Source organism: Apiospora hydei, assembly GCF_038363865.1.
Source record: "Apiospora hydei strain CBS 114990 chromosome Unknown utg000009l_segment0_segment0, whole genome shotgun sequence".
NCBI lineage: Eukaryota > Fungi > Ascomycota > Sordariomycetes > Amphisphaeriales > Apiosporaceae > Apiospora > Apiospora hydei.
Genome location: NW_027117368.1, coordinates 2680813 through 2704235, shown reverse-complemented (window position 1 = coordinate 2704235; position 23423 = coordinate 2680813). Strand labels below are relative to the sequence as shown.

Below are 23423 nucleotides of genomic sequence, written 5' to 3'. Positions count from 1 at the left end.
AAAACTTCATCATCTGGCATACCAGAACTTCGTCACCCACCAAGAAAACAATATCCATTCTCGCTTCATGCCCCCCTAGGCATGTGCTAGACACATTTTCCAATCATAGGTTGCTATAACGCGAGATCTTTCACAAGCAAAACAGGTCCGTTGGCCCAATGGTAAGGCGTCTGACTACGATCATTGATAATCAGGAGATTCTGGGTTCGAGCCCCAGGCGGACCTACATTACAACTGTTGAGATCTCCTTCTCAGCATTTACTTTTGCCGGCCACTCCAACCAATGACCAATCTTATTCTTTTCCCATACACTGACTGGCTTGGCTGTCTGTATGTCACTTGTGGCTACCGACAGACAGCGTGGAGTCCCATGCGAGTGGTAACATGGTCGTGGTTCTCTATATGCGATCACGCCACCAGATCCTACATAGCATGGATGAATGGGTGCAGCCCTGGGTGAGCTGCACCACGCCGAAGCTCGGACGAACCCTGATTTTTTTGTTGGCATCAGATCTGGCTTTTGACCACATCGAGAGCGATGTTACCTATATGCATATCTCATTGGGCGTGATCGAATGGAGTTGGGCTCTCGGCATTCCGCGCCTTACCAATGCCCTGTAGTCGCGGCATTGCGACGATTATCCGTTAGGTAATGGTTAACTCCGACAAGCCAAGGCATATCATCCCACCATGCATGCTGCATACACGGTGTGTCCGACTAATAAGAGGGGGGAGGGGTCGAGACAGGACTAGCTAATAATATCACGAGCACCATTGAACAGAAACGTGGCGTGGAAGCAACCCTGAGAAGTGAGTCGGGTGAACTTTCCAACGGTTCGACGACGAGGCAGCCTGAGATAAGGCGGTCAAGCCTGGATAAGTTGTACGTGCTGCGTGGATTTGCGTAGGTGTGTGGCCCGGGACGTGCTGCAAAAGTCACTTGCAAGTCTTCTTCTCCATCCTTGGGCGCGACTTACTGGGATCGGGCAGACGGCGGCTAATGGGGACACGGAAAGACCCAGAGAGAGACCCAGTTAGATCTGAAAATGTCACGAGCGAAGGTGGCCCAAAAGGAGATAAAGCCCGTGCTCTCTTTCTTTCAAAGGTGGTCGACAGCGTATCGTCTTTCTGGCATGAATTTCGGGGATTTTCGGTGCTCGTCTTTGCGGAAAGCGATTTTGGCGGTGTGCTGCGCAGTAATGTCCATCCATTTGCCATCCAGCAAGTGCGGGGGGGCCATTTTAAGCCGAAGAGCCCGCCGAACAGAGATCCAATTGGTGTGACGTAAGCAAGGGTTTGTAAGAGCCTGATGCCGAGTTGGACGGCGTGCTATCAAAATTGCCAAACTCGAGGGTATCGCAAGGCAGCAGCTAGAATGCCCGTGTTGAATGGAGGTGAGAAGAGGTCTGATATAGCAATTTCTTTCAATATCAATCGCAATATGCCGCTTGAGTCAGTTGGGCGATTGCCTTGATTGAAGCACGGGCGTTCTTGGGCCTTCTTTGGTGGGGTAGGTAGTATCGGTATCGGGAGGGCACGATGCCTCTAGTACGATTGGACCTACTTCTGTACTTGGCTGCCTACCGATACCATGAAGCATCAGTGCGATGAGAAATGGGAAAAGCAATTCCAACCATGAGTCCGGACCCTCTTTGATCAGTTAAGTACTTAATGTAGCCAGCAGGACAGCATGAGCCCCCACAGGTCCGCAGGAAAAGAGCTGCAAGCTCGACGACATGGTGCGATACTCTCCCGACTCTGGGAATTACCGCTTACAAAGCCATCCGGGTTCAGAGACGTGCAGTCGGGAATAATTTCTAGCCAACGTGCATCCTTTTCCCGGCGGAGACTTCGCTCCGACATTTGGGCTCGCGCAATATTCTAGCGATGGCCCGCCGCAGTTAATGTGCTGCCATCCAAACGTCGCGAAGTTCATCATGACCGTTTTGTGGGTGAATAGATCATTGGCGCAAGAGTAGAAAGATAGGACAATGTATAGAGTCAGTTCGTCAAAGATCGGCATGCTTAGGGATGCAATGGCGGTCTTGACAGCGGATTGGTTGCGTTGACGTGCTGGGACTACTCGCAGTACTGCTACTGTACAACCGTCTGGCCGTGTTAGAGGGAGATAGCTTGATGACGGCGCCTTCGTCATGGCGTACACACTGGCATAGGGCGAGGCAGCGGGGTTTGCATATGCCCAACCCGTAGAGGTGTATACATGCAACAGCTCAGAACACACGCTCGACTACTCGCAACAATATCACAGACTTATCGGCATTCATATATGTACGTGTCGACTGACGAAGATGCCCCTTGCTCGGTAGGCTGGACTCTATGCTTCAAGCCGGTATCACAGCCAGCCATACAGGCGATTGCATCGAGGGTGCCTACTACGTGACATGGGATACTAGCAGATGCTCCAGGGATATCAAGTGAAACGCGGAGTGAGTTGGGCGGCAGAGCGGGGCGGGCAGACGGGAGCAGGCGGCGATGATCCTTATCTAACCTACCTGGAGTTTCTTTAGAGTCCTTTATGAACAAATGCGTAAATGACTAGAGCAGAGAAGAAGATGCAATTCTGCCGACTCTGGAAAGGGAAATGGGGGAGAAGGGGACGGGAACAAGAAGAAAACAAGAAGCGAGATGACGATAGGGTTGAGCCAGGGCTGCGAGCTGTTGACGTCCATGGCCAGGGGTGGCTTGACGCATCAGGAATTGTTTTGCCGGCGTGGCCAATGGTAGGACGTCCAGTGATCACTCTGCCCACTTAGCCACCGATCTGGGCTATCATCAGTGCGGAGGCATCCCTGGAAATGACGCTCGTCTCTACGTCATGCCGGTCCCTCGCTAAGCAATCAAGGCCCAAACAGAGTCTGGGATTGCCCATGCGGCCACTGGGATGATGGCATGGCTTTCTTTGGAATGTGCTTATTGATTGACACCTGCATCCGCGCAGTGGCAGCACGGTCGTTGAGAACAAAGACACTTGGGCTATCTTAGCCGTGGAGGGCTGGCCAGCAGACGATGCTCTGCAGGCGGAGGCAATGTCTTGCCGTGGAAACCTTTAGTTGTCTTTGTCTGTAGGTTGTTGATGCCGCGAATGCTGGGCGTCTGGCAGGCCTGTACCGCTATATACTAGGTACAGTAAGTACGTACACCTTGGGTACTGCCAGAGGCAGTAATCGAAGATTTGGTGTGTGTACACTCGAATATCATGTGTGAGTCGTGTACACAACGTAGTTGGTGCTGGTGCTGGTGCTGGTGCTGGTATTGGTGCCCTCTGGCCAGATTGGTAGCTTCGGGTCCGTCTGCGTCTCCCATTTTCCATTCACGGTAGTATTCACGACTACTACTGGTGCGTTCAGCTCCATGTTGATCTTGGCAAAGATCATGTAGATATCATGAAGGTGCCGATTCGACGCAATCTACTGCATCCATGTTGACCGTGGTGTCGAAAGCTCCAGCACATGCCAGCAGCATGCAGTATTGTCCAGTATACATGATGAGAGTTACATCGAATCTGCAACGCGCCCGGCCGCCAAGCCATGAGAGCAAAGGGCGTTCGTCTCACGGTCTCCCCTGCGCGATAAGTGTGTAACGGTTCATTGCGACTTTGCAAGCTTCCGTGATGAGTAAGCGGATGAAGCAATCGAACATTGTTTCGGGCGCCTGCTACCTCTTGTTGTAACTCAACTTCTCATGGCCTTCCTTGTAAGTCGTAGCAGAAGTAGTACCCGCAATCGGCCGGACCCGCATTGCCTGGCCCAATTTCAATCTGGATTACAACATTTGAGTTGGGGCGCAACAGAGCTGGTGAGTGACATAGCCAGGGTAGGTACTTGTAGGGTACATGGTCGATATCCCCCATCCCTGCTGTACGCGATGGAGACCACTGGAGACCAAGATGTAGCAGCAGACCTGAGGTCCCCTCTGACCTTTCGTCCTTTGATTGATGCCAGCCAGCCAGCCAGCAGTGTATGCTGGGCGGCTAGGACAACCCGGCCGTCGCTCATTCTGCAGGTATGCCACAGCACAAAGCACACTCACTGCACATTGATGTATTCAGCTGCGGGCAGTTCAGGCATCCCAGGTACGAATGTATTTCCACAGTCTGACCAGACGCCAGCCTACGCCAGCCAGCGCTAGCGCCATTCCGCACGCGTCGCTTTTTGTTTGGAATTAATTGCATGGATTCACAACTTGTGTGTTTGTCATCATCATCATCGTCATCATCATCAACCGGAAATCAGTCCTTGGTTTCCCGGCTGCATCTGCATATCTGATACACTTTCGACATCGACGTACTTATTTTCTTTCCCGCCGGGTACCATTCGTAGCGTCTGTTCCCAGCCCAGACACAGACACCTCCTCGGCCTGATCGAAGTAGGAGGTACTGTAGGTAGGTAGCAACGACATCATCGCTCGCGGCTACATTTTCGGCTACAGGTACCCATCGGTACTTAGTCTCTACCCGACCTGGCCTTGACCCCTCCAGTCAATGTCTGGCCCCAGCCCGTCCAGTCCAATCCAGTCCAGTCTACCAAGTCTCCGGTTCCAGTCCTGTTCCCAATCCCAGTTCCAGCCAGTTCCAGGGCATTTGGCATCTCCTGCACGCCTGGCAGTGAACTGGATTTGTTGTGCAGTCTGAACCACCATCGTCACCTCTGGGCGCCTGGTTTTTGGCCTTACCTCTGCCCTCTGCTCTAAGCTTGCTTGAACCTTAGCACGGGTCGCCGGCAATCCACTTTAAAGCTTTCCTGGCATATCCTGTTTGAGCCATGAATAATTCTTTTTCCTCTTCATTTCGGGCATAGACGACACAACTACCTTCACCTCTCTTCGGATTTCCTCAAATCTGACTTGTCGCATACATACATCATATCCCAGAGATCTGATTTCCCACCTAAACCCCGACCCGCGAAAAGAGACACGCAGTTGAAAGAAAAGAGAGAAACAGACAGGCAGGCAGGAGTAAGAGACAGACACAGGAAGAGCAAAGAAGAGCGCACTTGCGAATAAAAGTGACAAAGCAACAACGCAACGCAACTTGCTGGTTCCCACAACAATCCCGTTTGTCCCAGTCAGTCCCCCGACTGCTTGCTTAGCGACTTGCCGCCACCTTCCTCACACACAGCCCGCTCAGCACCTGCGTCATAACCAACTAGACGTTTTTTCCGCACTCGCTGGACTGCTTTGATCAAAAGGCCGCTTCCCCATCAGAACCACCAGACTTCGCCCAACCCAAATTTCGACGGTACAGTAGTTCCGACTCGTTTCCTTTCCAAGAGCAACTCAACGCCAAATCAAAATCAAAATCAACCCGAAACAAAAGATACCTGCCGACACGCAGCAGCTACCCGCGACGTCCCTTTGTTTTGTGTTTCTTCTTCCCCGTCGACATTTACCCTCACGCTAGAGTGGGTTTGCCAGAGAGTACCTGCCATTCCTGAGAGACATTATTGTTTTTCGCCCAGTTTGCTCCTCCCAAACCCGAAACTTTGGCGAGCGTCGGAGCGGACTGTTATTCATCTCCTTGAGGCTTGCACCTCACGCAAAGGCAAAGCGAAGAAAAAGGTTGGAAGCCGCTCTTCTCGGTGACGTCGTCAAAATGTCCACAATCCAGCAGCTCAAGAATTTTATCCGTCATGGTAAGCTGCAGCCCATCCCAATTTTGATTATTCAATCTCCCTCCCACCCCGGCCTCTATTTTCCCGTGTTTTCTTCAGAGTGGAAGGGGGGCTCGAGTGCCAATGCGGCAGAACCCCGATGGCGATCGGCCTGAACTATCCCTTTCTCTGGTTCTTTTCCTGGGGTCTCATGTCGACGTAGCTCGTGTCATCTCCCTAGGGTACATGTTCCAGACGTACTGTCTGTCCACTCTTTCTTCCCATTGTGCGCCCACTGACATCATCTTTTTCTTTTCCCCCAAATAGGCAAGCAGGCCAGGGCAAACAACGACGACACGCAACAGCGAAAGCAACATGAGCATTCACCACAACAAGCTCCACCACCACAAAAGGCCATGGCACACATAACAGAACCCGCTGGAGCTGGTCACCAGAACGGCCAGATGCCTCAGCCTATACCGGATGCCTACAGCGTTCAGCCTGGCGCGGGCCCGCAGAACCGCGTTGCCCAGGCTAACGATGTTGCGGCCCATGCTGCAGAGAAGACGGTCGAGGGAGGCAGGTCGAAAAGTGGCCACGAGCAACATGTCGCCAAGCTGGTCCAGGAGGAGAATGAGACCCGCGGCAAGTTCCCCAAGTATCCCGGTCTGGAGCGATGGCAGCTTCTCGAGAAGATGGGCGACGGCGCCTTCAGCAATGTCTACCGCGCGAAAGACTTGACAGGCGACGCTGGAGAGTGTGCCATCAAGGTCGTCCGCAAATTCGAAATGAACAGCATGCAGGTGAGTGAGGCTACTGGTTGAGCTCTGCCATCGACCGCTTAACTTTCCTTGGTCGACGCTTGCTCGTCTATCTGTCCCCTTTTCCTGCGCTGCCCGTTTTCTTTTGTCTGTCAAAACTGGCCGAGGAGCTTTCCCATCCCGCCGTCTCCTTTACCAACCATGGTGTCTCGATAGGGCAACAACCATTTACATCCGGATTTCAAGAAGGTGCCAAAGGCTGCAGAGGTGCGAGAAATTTCTTTTCTTTTGTCAGACCGTCACATCATGCTCAGCACCGTCTTCCTTGGTTTCCTTTCTATGTCGCGTTGGTTGGATCGTCCCTCTGGGCCTATGCAATCCCCATATTCAGATCATTGCAGTTGCAACTAACATCAACCAGCGCGCAAATATTCTTAAGGAAGTACAGATCATGCGACAGCTTGATCACCCCAATATCATCAAATTGATTGATTTCTCTGAATCCCGGCAATACTACTACATCATCCTTGAGCTGGCACCTGGTGGCGAGCTGTTCCACCAAATCGTTCGTCTTACGTACTTCAGCGAGGACCTGTCCAGACACGTTATTACCCAGGTTGCCAATGCTCTCGAATATCTGCACGAAGAGCGCGGAGTCGTCCATCGGTAAGTCTTGCGGCTCACCGGCCTCGATAGCGTTGCTATTTGGTCCTTGTGGTGGCTAGCGAACGATGACGTCATGGTCTCTGGGACACCTATGCTGATTCTACTTGCAGCGATATCAAACCTGAAAACATTCTGTTCGAAGCTACTCCCTTTGTCCCGGCAAAGGTTCCGAAGCCAAAGCAGCCAGGTGATGAGGACAAGGTCGATGAGGGCGAGTTCATCCCGGGCGTCGGTGCCGGCGGCATTGGCCGCATCAAGATCGCCGATTTCGGTCTGTCGAAGATTGTGTGGGACAACCAGACAATGACGCCTTGCGGTACTGTCGGGTATACTGCCCCCGAAATCGTAAAGGACGAACGCTACTCGAAATCGGTCGATATGTGGGCGTTAGGCTGTGTGCTGTACACATTGCTCTGTGGCTTCCCGCCGTTTTACGACGAGAGTATCGAAGTCCTCACCGAGAAGGTTGCCAAGGGTCAATTCACGTTCCTCTCCCCGTGGTGGGATGATATTTCGAAGTCCGCTCAGGACCTTATCTCCCATCTGCTCTGTGTCGATCCCGAGAAGCGATATACTATTACGGAGTTTTTGGCACACCCATGGGTCCGCGGATCAGGCCCGACACCACGCGAAGAGAAGAAGAACACCGGTGACAACCTCCAAGCTTTCGACGCTGCCCGCTTCGTCGACGGCGGAAAGCGTATGGACTTCCGCTCGCCAGGTGCTGTTAATCTGCGAGAGATCTTCGACGTCGGATACTCCGTGCACCGTCAAGAGGAAGAAGCGAAGCGTCGGAAGCAGATTGGTATCAAGGGTGCTGCTCCATCCCGACTGGCCAACCTCAACGAAGAATCCGACGACGGTGATAAGTCTGATCCTGAGTATGTACACAAGGCGGACGGTTCGTCGCAACTCGAGCAGCGCATGCGCGACACGAACTTGGGTAAGGGCCAAGATCGTGGCCGCGAACGGGAGCGCGTCGAAAAAGAAGGCAAGGGTTACGGCCAACACAGCGCGACAGTGGCGAACGCGGCTCGACAGCAAGTTCGAGCCAGCCACAAGCAAAAGGGTGCTTTCGAACTAAGCCTTGACGGGGCTACATTACTTGGACGTCGTGCTGGCAAGCCCACCACTAGAGTTGGTGGCGGCCTGTAAGGGGCTCCTTTATAATTTTTCTCAGGATGGGGATAGATGTCTTGTGTGGTATTGATTGAATGAGCGGACTCTGTGGTTTGGCGTAAACGTACATTTTTTCAGGTCATTTTGGGCTTGCTGTCACATGCAGAAGTGGTTGTTGAGCAGGACGGTTCGCACATAAGGATGAGGACATGACAGCGATCAAACGAGGGATTGGCGCCTATTGGTTTTGACACACGGCACTATTCATGGTCTCGTACACTTTACACATAGGCACGGCGTTCTGGAATTGACATCAACCTTCAATGCAAATTAAGCGGTGGCTTGACGTTCCGAGTGCCCTTGAGGGTCTCTCCATTGGCCCAGCTTTCATTCCGGACTGAAACTACCTCTTCAAATCTCAGGTCACACACCATGTATGCCTTCCAAGCTGTCTATGGCGCTGGAAGTGGCTGGAAGTCTTGCAGATCATGGCCGAGATAGATGCGCCACGAACCAGGAACAACAACCCCTTCCTTGGCAGGGAGGGCAGCGGTATTGTATCACGAAAACGATAGCTTCACATTAACAATAGTGAGTCCCTATCCCTGGACGTGTTTACCATTGCGGTCATCGTTAGCGAGCGCATCGAATCTCCCGCAATATAGGCCAATATCACATCAGGCTCAACACCCTCAAGCACAGTTCTTCAATGTTCATAGTAATATATACACTCATAAGCTGGCCCAAGTCCCTTTCACTCGTTTTCTACCTCTTCTACCGAGATTCACTCTCACTTGATCTGTTTAGGTTTGAAGCCTAATACCATTCGTTCTTCTCAAACACCACACAAGCGATGCTAATCAACCACTGATATACATGCATCAATTATCATCATGACGAACGTGCCCCAGATCCTACCCAGTCTCGGCGTCCAGTACATACCCAACACGGGCAGCTGCGTCGTCGACATCGCCGCGGCCATCAATCTTGCCCAGTGCTTCAACATCAACATCAAGGTCCAGGAGCAGTACCACGTCGAGGTCTTCCCGGATTATATTCACATCGCGCCCTCGCTCCCCTCGCCCGGACCGCCGCCTCGAGTCCGTCTTCATCCAACGAGTTCTGTGCCCTCGCCCGTACCCCCACCTCGTATTCGTCCTTACCCAACGGGACATTTGCTCTCTCCACCACCACCGCCGCCGCCTTATTCACGGCCCATTGAACCACGACCTTCCGTCGGCGTCCCCCTAGAGCCTATTCGCCGGCCTACTCCCCATAACCCGGGCCATGCTTACCAACCTGACCCTTGGTACCCTGGTCCCAGCTCCCGGCCCCATCCGGCCAAGAGCATCATCTCCAGTAACCAGCCCGTGGCTGTCGCCAGCGGCCGTCTCCATCCCCAGCAACCCCCGTCCCCTCTTCCGCCCTTCTGCAACCAGAGCACCGTCATCGTCGATGACACGAAGATAAGCACCATCAGTCGCCACGACATTGAAAATCGCTTGCACGTCCTCGGTCTTATCAACATTAACGCCGATCTCGACGTCGGCGCCATCCTAAAGAGCGTCATGGGTAGCAAACGCCGCCGTGCGGTCCTTGGTGGCATTACTGGAACGCCCAGTGGCGTACTCGGTAGAATAACCGGCGGTAACAGCGTCGTAAACAATAAGGGCAATGGTGACGGTAACACTGGGAATGGGAATGGGAATGGCGCCAGCGGCAACAAGATCCCCGCTGGCGAGGCGACCAACAACAACCAAGCACCGGACCCAAAGCTGCCCCCAGGCGTCGACCCCGACGCCATCCGCCGTGCCCTTATCCACCAGTACACCGTCCAGTGCGGCTTCTCGTACCGCACCCACCGCGACGTGCAGGCGACGACCGCCGCCTCGTACACCGAGTGCCTGCACACGTGCGCCACGCACGCCTCCTCCTCCTCCACGACGGGCGGGGGCGTGGGCGGCGCCCGCGACTGCCTGGGCGTCTCGTTCGACCGCCCCGTGGGCACGGGCTCGGGCTCAGGCTCGGGCAAGTGCTGGTACGTCGTCGGTGCAGCGCACACGACGCTGGATAGCCGGTACAAGGTCGCGGACGGGAACCGCGATTCGTTTTCCTTGGTTGGGTACTAATGGGAGGACCATGCTACAATATGACATTGGACTCTTGACTTGCTCGATTCTTTTTTCCCGGTCTCGAGGAAAGGGGTAGGTCATTCGGGAGAGAGTTGCTTAACGAGATCATCTGGATGGTCGTTAGTGAATTAAGGACGGATGGATGCAGGATAAATTTACACTATGTGGTTCATATGCTCGCCAATGTCTATTTTATAATGTTACTACACTGGGCTGGCTGGTTTGGTGAATGATGTGTATGGCCGACTCGATCGTTGGCTTTATGTTCGTAGGTCTACGATATTAGTAAAATACCAAACCAAATATCATTTCTTGTCTCCTTGAGCATATCTTTTGACTGGCTTTTCAGAAAAGTTGCATTCGACTAACGATTGCCTGCTTGTATGTTGTACGATGCAGCAATACCCCTTTCTTGTCCTGGCAGGGGCCTGAAAGCCAATCTAAAGCTCCAGTTTCGACCCGACCATGCCGTCTTGCCATGCCAAATTTCCCTTGCAGCATATGCCAGGTCAGGGTTGTACTGACCCGTGGCCATTGGGTAGTCGTCCATTGAGAGGCCTTGATCGAATACCACACACGAAATACTTACGCATCCTAGCTTTCGGTTGACCCATTCGATCAAGCTGTTGGGATTCAGACCCTCTGCTTACTTTTCACCAATCTAGTTATGTATTTCCATTATCTTGGGGTAGCATCCCAGTCTCTCATGTTGAAACAAGGATTATTCTCATTCGAAACTGAAGTCACTGTCAACTGAGAAAGGTGTATCATTTTGATTCATTTATTCGTAACGTGCTTCGTTTAGTTAACAAGTAGCTAAGCGTCTCTGCCAGCTGCCTTCTCCCATGCTCCGCTGTACAACCTATGCTCCAGTATCCCTAAAGCCCCAGCCAAAAAAAAATCTCGTTGGCAAACCTGGGAAGAGAGAAAGTGACGCGGAGGAACCCCAGGTCCCCCGAAAGAAGTGAAAGCAGCGCATCACGCTGACCAGGCAACTGAAGACCGCACCTTACTCGAAAGACCAGCTGACCTGGACACGACCAGCGTCGAGGGACTCCAGCGACTGGAAAACAGAAGGAGAGACGTCGATGGAGTCCGTGTTGCACCCGGGGCACTTGTCCACGACGGTGGCCGTGGCCGTCTTGCCACCGTAGTTGATGACAATTTTCTTGCCGCAAGCGTCCGGGTGCTCGGCATACTGGGACGGCGACAGGGCCACGACGGCGTCGCCGTCCGCGTTGGTGAGGCCGCAGCTGCCCAGGCCTGGGTTGTAGTAGGTCATGTCGCCCGAGCTACCGCGGGGCGCCACGACGGCGGCGGGGGCGTTCATGGGCAAGGCTGCCGCGAGGCCGGCCGCGCAGAGGGTGGTCATGATGAAGTTGGTGAAAGAAGACATGATGATGGTAGTGGTGGTGGTAGTGGACTTGTATGGAATGTCTGGTAGACGTTGATGAAGCGTCTTAAGAGAGAGAGAGATAGAACTAATAGTTCGTTTGAGTATGAGAAGTGAGTGTGTTCGAGTGAGTGGGACAGCTAGTGTCTGAAACGAATTGTATAAGACGCCTGGTCTTGAAAGAATGTGGTGGTTGGGTTTGAAGATGTTGGATGAAGCCTGGGATCGACAGTAGGCGGGAGGAAAGGGGGGATTATATACTTGCGAGCTCTGGACGATGGTGCTGTCCTCTCCTCGCGTCGACTTCCCTCGATCCTTTGCCGACGCCAAACAGACCGGAGCAAGGGACAAGGGCGAAGCCAAGGATGCATTGTCGAAGGCGGCGGACAAAGGAAGTGCAGGGCACGATGTCGGCTTCCTGCGAAACAGTCTCTACCAAACAATACTCTTTAGTCGGTTGGTCCAGTTTTGCGGGTTGGTTTGCGAGTCAAGTCGTGCAACCAGGCACGACTCGGCCCTACTGGGCTTGTTTAGTTGGGGTGGAAACCCCTGCTTCGAATCAGGTAGCCAGATGAACTTGCCGTGTAACGGCGCCCTACAGACCTACAGGAGGGCACTTTACTTGGTGGTCTCTCCAGTCTCTGAAGGATGATGCATTGATCTGGGCCCAGAAACGTACCTCCAAGGCCTGGTCAGCGATGGGGTTTCTGCAGTGGGGTTAACCGTTGGGGGGACGTTGGAGCATTGGAGCCGAGCACTACCTACTTAGAGACCCGCTAGCATGGCCTGGGTAGAAGCTGGGATTGTTGACGACTCCCGGGTGCCCTGAGGCTAAGGCAGATCACTAAAGATCAGCAAAAGTCAATTCGGCTGTCAGGGTACGCTGTATAACATGGGCGTATGGGAGCCTAATCAATTGAAAACTGCCCGTAGTGGTTACTTGTGCAGATACCCGGCCTTGACGTGTGCTGACTGGCCCTTCAGTTGGTTGCCATTCCGGCCTAACCACGAGACTCGTTGCTGCGCGAGACCACCAGTACACGTGCGATGATATTCAACTTGAAGCAATGAAGACGCCATTGATTCAGATGAAAGGCCAGCCGGAAAAAAAACCCGTTGAACTAAGTAGTAGTAGGTACAGTAGGCATGTACATTAGGCAGGCTAGTAGTAGACAGGCTGTCTTAGACTCTTGGGGAAAAGAGAGGACGGACCTGCAGTTCGGATCGATGTATGCGGCTTGTCAAAACCGCGGGCCAGCAGTTCGAGGTTCGAGGTTCGAGGCCCTTCTCTTCCCCACACGACTGGGCCTGCAGATCTACATGATCCTTGCCAAGATCCTATTAGCGCCTCGGAACATTGAACAACATCAGATGACAATCGAGACGAAACACACGGCACCAAGGCCTGCCTGCAGTACTAGCCGACAGTCCACGCAACTAGCCAAAATGAACTTCGGCCACCTGCCGTCGGAACGTCTCCCGCTTCGAAGCCCGGCCTTTCTTGTCTCTGTCCTTATTCAAAACGTCCCTGTCGATCATGCCCCGGCTACGGCTAGACTTACCGTATGGCCTTGCGCCGGCGATGGCTCATTTGCATTTCTGCCCTATCAACTTTCGAAAGCAGCGTCTTGGCCTACAATGGTGGCTTCCCTTGCTTGTGCTACGGAAATATAGACGATTCATACGGCTACCAACACCGCACACGGCTCTGGCAGCGACCTACCATTCGCCCATCTCTCGGAATCTCGTATACTCACCGTCGCACCTAAATGCACCATACACGCATGCATCCAGTTCGGCGGCATAGTGCGGGGTTGACCAAAGGCACCGATCCCTGTTCCGGGAGAGCATGCATACTTCTGCAGCCATGTTTGTAAGTCAAGATTCAACAACGAGAACGCCAACACCCAGCTGGCGGGCTCCCAACGTAGACGAATGTCTATGACGACGTGCCCCCTTTTCCAATCGATCGAACACTAATCCCGACTCTGACCAGCAACAATCCAGCTCGGCCCAGCTTACAAATCAACTGCAGAACTACCGGATCCTCCCTACAGTCAAGGCTCGCAACCACCCCGAACGTGGACACTCTGTGGATTACTGGGATATATACAGAGTCGTTTGTGGAACAAAGAAGCAGCCAGTCTGTCGGGTCGTCATCTAAGCCACCATAACAGCTACCTGATGCCACATATCAGGTCACGGTCGATAATAGAGCCAATCCAACATTTTGCCAACAATCCGACACTGCCGAATCCAGAGGCAACCCTTCGCGTCGTCCCATTCCCCCTCTACGCTACTGGACACCAGGGCTGCTGCTCAATGCTGCTGCCTTGGCTGTTTTGGTTGATATTACTCATTCAAGTCAAGAGTCTGTAGTAAAGTTTTCTGAAGGCACCGACCCCCCTATTTCCCCCTGAATGGGCTGGGAAGATGTGTATTGACTTTTCTCAGTCATCGGGCCATCCCTCGAAGAAGAGAGATCTGCTCTCTGCTAGGGACTAGAATAACTGGACAAAGGACCAACCCGAAATACTGGATCGGCTGTTCGAATAGATACGCCAACTTGCCCGACACAAGAGCGAAATAGCGAGCCCCATTCCTCGTGGAAGACAGTCAAGTCTCACCAATAATTAATCAAGCTGCGGAGGGCGTCGACGACCCGACCCGAGGCTGGACCCGCGGAGAGTTTTGAGTTGCAACGGTTTTGAGCGGTAAAGTTTGCTGTGACTATAATGCGGCTCCACAAAGCCACCAACGTTGTTTGCAGTCTCTCGTACAGATCCCAACACCACTTCGACCTGCCTGGTGGCCCGACGATATATTTGGGCAAGGACTGGGTGTTGAATTGTTTGTAGTATCGTCGAATTCCTCGATATTGATCTTTATTTGTAGCGACTGGGATATATGCCTGCGTAGCTGTTTAGTCGGGTGCTTCAGTATTAGCCAACACAACAGTAGTCCTACTCTCTGGGCCACTTCCAATTCTCTAATATTTGATACAATCCCTTGCTATACGAGAAATTTATCCAGCTGCTGCCTCACGCGTGACTGTCCTGGGCTCGTGAAGCAAGATATTTCTCTGTCAACCAAGCTTCGGCCCCCTTATCATTAGGCAGCCTCCTCGGGCCCCCTTTCGACCCGGACTATTGTGAAAATTGCCATCCTGTACCAGTCTCGGGCCAAAGTAAACACAACGATCATGACCGTTCCAGCAACTCTAGATATTCCGCTGTTTCTGCCTGCCCGGAATTGGAAATGAAACCTTATTTTTCAATTACTATATAAGGAGAACTTCTCCCAGATCTGGAATTGTTTTTCTATTCTCCCTTGTCTTTCATCAGATCAGATACATTCTACAGAGCTATATCCAAACTTCAAGCACTCAGCTATTCACTTACTATTCTCTACACACTATACTCTTCATACACACTCTTACTCTCTACACACACTCTTACTCTCTACATCATTCACAAGATGTCTTTCTCTTCTACAAACATTGAGTCCCTTACTATGGGCATGCAAGGAGTGGCTGTTGCTGCTGCGGATCGGTGTATTCCTTTCCTCACCAACGAATTGACCGGAATCAGCATCAATGACCCTCAAGATGCTTACGAGGAACTTCATTTGGCAAACCTCGCCCGGCGTTCACCTTCTCTGAACGACGAAATGGAGTGGGAGGAGACCCAGGCTCTGACTATCGTCACACCTGATCTCCCTTCCACTCCCACCACTGCCAAGGTCAATCCTTTCTTGGACTCCAAGGTAGTGGCCAAGCCTTACAATCCTTTCGAGAATGTCAAGCCCGTCATCTATGACTTCGAGCTCGCAGCCCCCAGACTGCCCGAAGCTATGGACATTGACGAATGGTCTATCAACCATGATGACCAGAACAACTACAACAACAACAACAAGGCCCGACTCGCCCGCAAGCGGAACAACCGTGGCAATCAACGCAATAACCAGCGTCAGGGCAAGGGTAACACCACCAGATCCAACAACGGTGGTTCCAACGGCACTTCCAACCAATCTCACGGTCGTGCCGTTGGATACCTTGGCAATCACAAGATCACCAAGGATTCTGGAGCTCAAGACAACAACGACTCCAGATCGGAGACTCGACGTGGAGGCAACAATCACAATCACAATCACAACAATAAGTCCTCCCGTCGACGATCCAACGGCAACAAGAACCGCAGCCAGCGTCAATGAACGCCTCGGTCTCTTGCTTGTCTTGTGGTGTTTTCCAATTTTTTTCCTCCCACAGGGGGTTTTTATGTTTTGGTTTTTCACACCACTGGTGGCCAACACACGATACTTGATCCAGCGGGACGACAACCAGCGTACTTTCAATTCACATCAATCTTGTTTGTACCTGGTCTAGTCTATTCCAAACGCTGCTTCATTTATCAGCCACCGCTTCGTCCTGGGACGACTCTAAACTCACCCAACTTGTTCTTTTACAGCTCTACAAAAGAACTCGGGTTCAATTTAAGTCGATTCACCGTCGACGTGGGTACTCTCTCTACAACACAATCATCTCTCCTCTCACTCTCTCACTCTCTCACTCTCACCTTCTCCTCTCTACCTCTCTCTCGAACCAACCAACAGAAGACACAAGACACCTTCACATCTCTTCCTTTCTCTCTCTCTACTTCTCTCACCTGTGAACACTCCGAACAACCAATCAATCTCACAATGCTCTGCTCTGGTCCGTTGAAATGCAACAAGACGCTGGCGCACCAGGGCACGGAACTCGCTTTTTGAATGCCGACAACCCTTAGATGATCATCAACAAAACAACTTCTGGGACCTAACGTCGACCCAGGTCACGACTCGGAGCCCGACGTCTCACGCTGCAGCTCCGTGGTGGGGAGTCCAATCCTGATCCTTCAGAAAGTCGCGTGAAGGGGCGGACTCTGCCGGCCACGGTCAGTATTGGCCTAGGGTATAAGAATTTGTGTGGCAGTCTACTGGTGAAAAGGGCTCTGGTTTCTGAATTAAAAAACAGACTCTCATCCCATAATACATCCGGAGACTAGGCGTTACCAAAACAATCACCGATGACTTCTAAGGCGTGGCCTGTTGATACGATAGCAGACACGCAAGGCATTCAAGGGCGTTTTCCAAGGAGCGACAAATCAAACAATCCACGTGTACCGGTTAACCTGCGGATCGCGGGGGCAGCCGGTGACGAGGTTCTCAACAACCAACTTGTGTCTTCTGGAGTTCACCGTGTACTGGTTAACCTGCGTATCGTGGGGGCAGCCAGCGACGGGGTTCTCAGGTTCTCTCTCTCTCTCTCTCTCTCTCCGAGTTCAACGTGTACCGGTTAACCTGCGGATCGTGGGGGCAGCCGGCGACGGGGTTCTCAAATCAAAGCCACTCAGACGGTGAATCGACTTTTGACCGGCAATCTACAATCACCACTCCTCCAGGGACCAAGAATCATCATCAAAGTCTTCTGGTGGAGTCCATGGTCAAAAGCCCATATGAGTTCGACCAAAAAAAAACTGCTATTCTCTCAGCGTTTTGCTTGGTCTTCTCAACTTCTGTTTTTTTTGCTTTTTTCAGATACTTTTTTTCTTCTTTAAATGAGACTCTTTTCTCCTCTTTACTGGCTTGTATTATTTCATTTGTGACCGTGATTGTGATCGTGACTGTGCCATGTATTCTAATTCTATTGTAAGTGCCTCCAGTAATCGTAGACCATCATCCTGTTATCCTATGTTCGTACTCTCTGTGTTTTGTCATGTCTATGAGGCTATCAGCAACATCGCTGTCTAGGTACGTACTAAGTAAGTAAGTAGGGATGGTGGTCAGGGTCTTGGACCAGGTCTTGGACCACCATCCAGAGCTACTGCCCGTCTCTAGGTACACAAGTGACATGACTGGATCCCTTCCCTTCAATCAATGACCTCGACCAACGCACATCTGGGGAGGACATCGTCTTTTAGGCAGCCGCTCCCATTCTCCAATGCCTCCAACTCGCCCTGGCGATTTATAAGTATGTACATAATGCAAGGGAAGGTGCTGTTTGTAGTGGCACTAGCCTGCTCGATCCTTGGCGGGCGGATGGATCACTGGCTAGCAGCTTTAGGCAGGAACGGCGCAGGCAGCATCGCGCTAAAAATGCCGGTGCACCCCGTCTTACTACATAGCTCCTTCCTACCTGATTGACTATAAAACCCGAACAGTTCCCTCGAATTGATTGATTGATTGACTGATTGACTGATCAATTCGATTCAACGGCCTGAACTACGCTGCGCGGAACTTCCATTTGTACCCTTCCAACCCGTCCCTGCGAAATGGCTCCTACCACAATTCAAGATCTCGCGCCCGAGATCGTCGCCAACATTGTCAGCCATGCAGGCAACATCCAGGACCTCAAGAATATCCGCCTCGCAAGCAAGAAGATGAACAGCCATGCTGTCCGCGAACTGTTCAGGGAGACCTTCGTCCGCCCAACAGAGGATGCCATCTCCCACTGGAATGCCGTTGCCGGCAGCGCTCCCCTTGCCCAGCTAGCTCGCCGCGCCGTCATTCATACGGTACAAGACATCACCGACGATGACTGTTATGCGGAACACGACATAGAAGAGGAAGTGGAGGAAGGCTACCAGGCAGCCGTGTCTTCCCTGGCCAAGTTCCCGAATCTGGACTCGTTGCTTGTGGCCTTCAGTGTTCAATGCCTGGGACTCGGAAGTGACGATGACTGTCTGGAAGTATTGGAAACAGCCGAGATCAGAGTCCAACGACTGCAGCTCATATTCAACGCCATCAAAGCCCGCCAAGATGCCGGCAACTCCAAAATCCACAAGTTGACGATCATGAACCTGCAAAACCAACCCATCCCCGAGTTCACCGAGAGCGATGTGTTTCGTGACGTCATGGGCCAGTTGGATGAGCTGCATATCCAGATGGTTCAGGAGTATAACGAGCATGGCCCGGATCACGACTACACGAGAATCGAGCTGCAAACGTTCCCTAGGCACTTGTGTTCTTCCCTGGCTATTCCCCATCGCCGCCAGCCTCAAGGAATTGTCGCTGTATTCGAGAACCGATAACTGGGGCCCCTTCCCTGGCTACCTTGACCCATCGGCCATCTCTTTCCCGCAGCTCGAGAAACTGTCACTGGGGTACTACACGATTGCATACGACGACCAGCTGGACTGGGTGCTGTCGATCAAGTCTCTCAAGAAGCTGGTCATGCACAGGTGTATGATCGTCAGGCGTATACGTATTGCCAAGGAGAACATGGAAGAATGGAAGACCAGCACGCGAGACTGGGATCTTCTGAACGCCGACCCGGAGGAATGGTGTGACGCATGGGCCTACCACCAACGCTGGAGCTCCTTGTTTGAAGCGCTGGCTGCCGGGCTGCCGAACCTGCAGGCGTTCGCATTCGACTACCCGCGCCGCCATTATAGATTCGGTGCTGAAGAGAGGGAATCGCGCGAATACGGAGTGGAGATACGCCACAGCATGCTTTCCACCATCTTTGCAGAGCGCTACGTGGTGTTCGACAACGGAATCTTGCCCACGCATTGGCCCGAGGCTGATGAGAAGGGGGTTATATATTGGCCGGACGAGGTTCCCAATTTCCACAATGATCATCTCGAGGAGGACCAAAAAGCCCTCGATAAACTGCTGGAGGTCTGTCGATCCAGGAACTGACGTTTGAATTCAGTTGTTCTACAATGCCAACTCAACACCATTTCAGCTGAACAGAAACGGAGGACTGGTGACAAGCATGCTTCCTCCGGATACCTTTGACCATATCGGGGAATCTAGGAAAGTCAATATTTAGGGCTTTTGGATAGTAGCTTCAATATATCATCATGACCCTAGTAACATCTACGGTGTTCTTCTAACCTGGTATCCTGGAGCTTGAGGTAAGTCGAAGATGGAATCATATATAATCTTATCGCGGTAAAGCACCTTGCGGCTCCTAGTAGTTGTTATATGTAATAACGAAGTTGTGGCCTCTTGGTACATAATACACGACGCTAATACTCGCAATGCTGCGGCTTGTCATCTTAAACTCTCTTAGGTAGGAATTCCAGCCCGCCGTCCACTGACTGAGCGTACCGAAATTTCTATGGGATACATTCTACACTACGAGAGCCACAGACGAGAAGGATTCGCCATGACCTGGAAACATGGTAGAGAGTAAATCGAGGGGCCTGACTACTGTATTCATTATTTTGCCCAGGAGACGCGGGCCTTGCTACTTCACGCCCAACTATCGCCCTAAACGTGCCCTGGCGTCTAGCTCTACGCCTTATTCGCTTTCGTCCTCGTCCCCGCCCGGGTCTTTGTCATCACCGCCCAGCCGCCTCGGACTTCTGAAGATCACTTCTCCCCGTAGGTGACCTTCTCCAGAACCGGGAATTCGGCAAAGGACTCTTCGGTAAGCTCGTCTTGATCGTCGTCTTGGTCATCGTCATCGTCGCCGTCGTCATCGTCGTCGTCCGGCTCGCGCCAGGCATTCGCAAAGTCCAGCTCCACCCGCTGCAGGGTGGCTTTGGCGGGAGCCAGGGCGGCGACGAGCCGGCGGTTGGAGACCTCCCGGTTCGCGTCGTCGACGATGGAGCCGCCGGAGGAGTAGGCGAAGCGCTCGAGGCGCGGGCAGCAGGCCAGCAGAGCCCGCAGGTCCGGGTGCTCGAGGTTGCAGTAGTCGAGGGAGAGGTTCCGGACCCCGCGGGGCATGCACCGCTGCAGCTTCCTCTGGGCCGTCGCTTGGCCCTTATCGTCGTCGTTGTCGGCCTCGTCGGAGCCCACGCCGCGGCACTGCATCAGACGCATCGTTGTTACGTTGGGCGTCAGGGCCAGGAGGGGCGCGTTGGTCAGCAGGTCGAAGCCTAGCTCCGTGTCGCTGTGGCACAGGCCCAGCTGGGCGACGGACGCGAAGGGCTGGATGGCGCCGGCCCGGTGGAGGCGGGCCAGGATCTCGAGCGCGTGCTCTTCGTGCCGCGTCGTGACAGTGAGGTACTGCAAGTTGGGCAGGAGCGGCAGCAGCAGCAGGATGATGGTCGGCACCCGCTGCGGGAGCCCATGCGGCCCGTCCTCCTCCAGTTCGTCCAAGGGGAAGGCGCCGGTGTCGAACCCGAGCCGGTCGGCGATGCGGCCGTACATCTCAACCTGCTCGTCCTTGTCGATGTCGTGGACCCAGTGGTCCAACATGACGGCCCGGGCGGACGCCGCCAGGCGCGGGTTGTCGAGGATGCTGCGCAGGAAACGCACGTGCTTCTTCCCGTCGTTCCGGCCCTCGCCAAAGTCGTACGTCCGGAACAAGACCGGCTGCGCCACGCGCGCGATGCCCTTGGCGACCTCGCACAGAGTCAGCAGGGTCTGCCGGGCTGCGGCGTTGTTGCCCACGAGCGTGCCCGTGGGGTCGCCGGGCTCGCGGAAGTTCTCATCCGCGAGCTGCTCGCACACCACACCCCAGATCTCGAGGGTAGGCGAGGCGTCATGGTTGTTTGTTAGCACGTCAGCGACGAGGTATTGAGTGGATATATATATCTATCCCACAGACGAGTAAGGGGGGGACAGCTGTTGTGCGTGTATTGTCTTTATGTACTGATGCTACTGAGCGGTTCCCACATCGTGCCAAGACCTGTGCCGTCACGATGGCGCTATTCTGCCTAAAGAGGATCGGGTGCCTGGACGAATCGCCAAGCTAAACATCCTAGCTCAAGCAGATACGGCACTAGTACACAAGCCTCTCAGGTCGCCGATCGATCTGAGGCACCAACAACTGATCAGATAAGCGAGCATATGCACGTACGACCCAATTCACTGTCCTGGGAATGCACATATGTCCCGCGAAACCACCGTCTAGGCACCGTCTGGATTGGAAAAGGCGCCACTCAGCATCAACAGAGGAGAGATTCAGCAGGCTAGCACTTTCATTATGGACCTGTGTTCAAGGAGAAAAGTATATTCAAGAAAAGCTATCAGACATCATCATCATAACAATAGGAAAAGCTTGTCAGAAAGGTGAGGACAGTCCTCGGATGGGCTTCGCATCATGGTTGCAAGACCTGACCAATCGCAGCAGCAATGGGAACCAACTAGGCGCCGTTGTTGATGATGCGGTTGGGGCTGCCACTGCTAATGCCGGAGATACGGCCGCTGGTGGCGAGCGAGATGATGCGAGAAGCGACCTGGGAGGCGCTGAGGTTCTCAAGAGCCATCAGGTAAAGGGCAAGACCAGTCTATGACCGGGAGGTTAGCGTACGTCACTCTTACTTGCTGTTAAGGGCGTAGGAGGTGATGGCAATGACTTACAACATGGGGAGTGGCCATGGAAGTACCGGAGATGGTGTTGGTAGCGCTGTTGCCGCCGATCCAAGACGACAGGATGCTGGTGCCGGGAGCGTAGACGGAGAGGATGGAGCCGTAGTTGGAGAAGGAGGATTGGCGCCAGCTCGAGTCGATGGAACCGACGACGAAGGCGTTGGGGGCGGAAGCGGGGGGAGACGTTGGCCGCGCTCTGGGCCTCGTTGCCGGCTGCGATGATGGACAGGACGCCGGACCTGTAGGCTTGGCTGACGAGGTTGTTGAAGGCGTTGGACTTGGGACCGCCGAGGGACATGCTGATGACAGCCTTGTTGGTGCGGCTCTTGCTCACAATATCGTTGACGGCCCAGGAGTAACCGTCCATGATGGTCGAGGTCGCGGCCGAGTTGCCGGTGAAGACCTTGACAGCGATGATGTTGGCGCGCTTGGCGACACCGTAGGTGGAACCACCGACGGTACCGGCGACGTGGGTGCCGTGGCCGGCGGTGTCAACGTTGGAGCCACCGGCGGCGTTGTAGCCGTACGAAGCACGGCCGCCGAACTGGCTGTGGGTCTGCAGGACACCACTGTCGACAATGTAGGCGTAGGTGCCCTCGCCGGCCGAGGTGTCGTATCTGTAGGTGGTCGAGCCAGAAGTCTTGGACGAGACGGTTCCGAGACCCCAAGTGGCGCCCGACTGGGAAGTGATGGCGCGGTCTTGGACCTCAGCGGGCATGTCAAAGAGAGTCCAGATCTGGTCCTCCTCAACCTCGGCGACCTGCAGGCTTCGGGTCAGTGACCGACTCCTCAAGGCGTGTGTTGAAGGGGTGGACGACTTACATCGGGGTTGTTCCTAATCACCTCGAGGGTAGCCTCGTCGAACTCGCCGGCGTAGGCCTCGAAGTCATTGACCTTGTAGGTCTTCTCGATACCGACAGTGCTCCGCTTAGAAAGGGACCGCTTGTGGACAGAGTTGACCCAGCTCAAGTGAGACTCGGCATTGGCGCCGTTCTTCAGGGAAACGATGTACTTCCCGGGGATGACATCGCGCTTCACCTGCTCCTCGGGCACCGGGGCGGCGGCGGCGAGGGGCAGAAGAGCTGTCAGAGAAACAGCGAGCTGGCGGAAGTTGACCATTTTGAAGATGCCGAGAAGATGCGAGGACTGGATGGGAACGAGTGAGGAAGTGAGTGACTGATGAGCAGATGAGGATATCGTTGAACCAGAGATATCTCATAGCCTTATATAGGCACATTTCGTCAACCTTCGCAAGGCCAAGTTCCCATCATCTAAAGGACACAGCTCCATATCGTGGCCATTGCCATCTCCTCTCTCCACAACACGATGTTGCGAGCTTCCGGATCAGCCTTAGACGTGGATTGAAGGCAGGATGAAGTGCCTGCCAATTCCATAGCGTCGTCCGAAGTGGCAGGAGATACCTGACGTTTCATTCATGGAC

The 23423-nt window shown here is 53.4% G+C and overlaps 7 protein-coding genes across 7 annotated transcripts; 4 read left to right on the top strand and 3 right to left on the bottom strand.

Annotated features, from left to right (window-relative positions):
* Positions 1-5611: 5611 nt before the first annotated feature.
* Positions 5612-8191, top strand: PG997_012621 (serine/threonine-protein kinase SRPK; the record flags this gene model as incomplete). Its single annotated transcript, XM_066816935.1, has 5 exons — positions 5612-5651; positions 5937-6412; positions 6587-6637; positions 6762-7036; positions 7147-8191. The coding sequence occupies 5 exons, from the start codon at positions 5612-5614 to the stop codon at positions 8189-8191; spliced, it is 1887 nt and encodes a 628-aa protein (XP_066662627.1).
* An 857-nt stretch (positions 8192-9048) lies between these two features.
* PG997_012620 (uncharacterized protein) lies at positions 9049-10284 on the top strand (the record flags this gene model as incomplete). The annotated part of the gene is made up of 1 exon (XM_066816934.1): positions 9049-10284. One exon carries the CDS (start codon positions 9049-9051, stop codon positions 10282-10284), a length of 1236 nt encoding a protein of 411 aa, XP_066662626.1.
* Positions 10285-11296: 1012 nt separating this feature from the next.
* On the bottom strand, positions 11297-11683 carry PG997_012619 (riboflavine-aldehyde-forming enzyme; the record flags this gene model as incomplete). Its single annotated transcript, XM_066816933.1, has 1 exon — positions 11297-11683. The coding sequence occupies one exon, from the start codon at positions 11681-11683 to the stop codon at positions 11297-11299; it is 387 nt and encodes a 128-aa protein (XP_066662625.1).
* Positions 11684-15157: 3474 nt separating this feature from the next.
* PG997_012618 (uncharacterized protein) lies at positions 15158-15892 on the top strand (the record flags this gene model as incomplete). The annotated part of the gene is made up of 1 exon (XM_066816932.1): positions 15158-15892. The coding sequence occupies one exon, from the start codon at positions 15158-15160 to the stop codon at positions 15890-15892; it is 735 nt and encodes a 244-aa protein (XP_066662624.1).
* A 2096-nt stretch (positions 15893-17988) lies between these two features.
* On the top strand, positions 17989-19357 carry PG997_012617 (uncharacterized protein; the record flags this gene model as incomplete). Its single annotated transcript, XM_066816931.1, has 2 exons — positions 17989-18611; positions 18655-19357. The coding sequence occupies 2 exons, from the start codon at positions 17989-17991 to the stop codon at positions 19355-19357; spliced, it is 1326 nt and encodes a 441-aa protein (XP_066662623.1).
* A 678-nt stretch (positions 19358-20035) lies between these two features.
* PG997_012616 (uncharacterized protein) lies at positions 20036-21156 on the bottom strand (the record flags this gene model as incomplete). The annotated part of the gene is given in 2 exon segments (XM_066816930.1): positions 20036-21109; positions 21127-21156. The coding sequence occupies 2 exon segments, from the start codon at positions 21154-21156 to the stop codon at positions 20036-20038; spliced, it is 1104 nt and encodes a 367-aa protein (XP_066662622.1).
* Positions 21157-21756: 600 nt separating this feature from the next.
* Positions 21757-23101, bottom strand: PG997_012615 (uncharacterized protein; the record flags this gene model as incomplete). The annotated part of the gene is given in 4 exon segments (XM_066816929.1): positions 21757-21900; positions 21974-22228; positions 22239-22742; positions 22805-23101. 4 exon segments carry the CDS (start codon positions 23099-23101, stop codon positions 21757-21759), a joined length of 1200 nt encoding a protein of 399 aa, XP_066662621.1.
* Between the last annotated feature and the right edge of the window lie 322 nt (positions 23102-23423).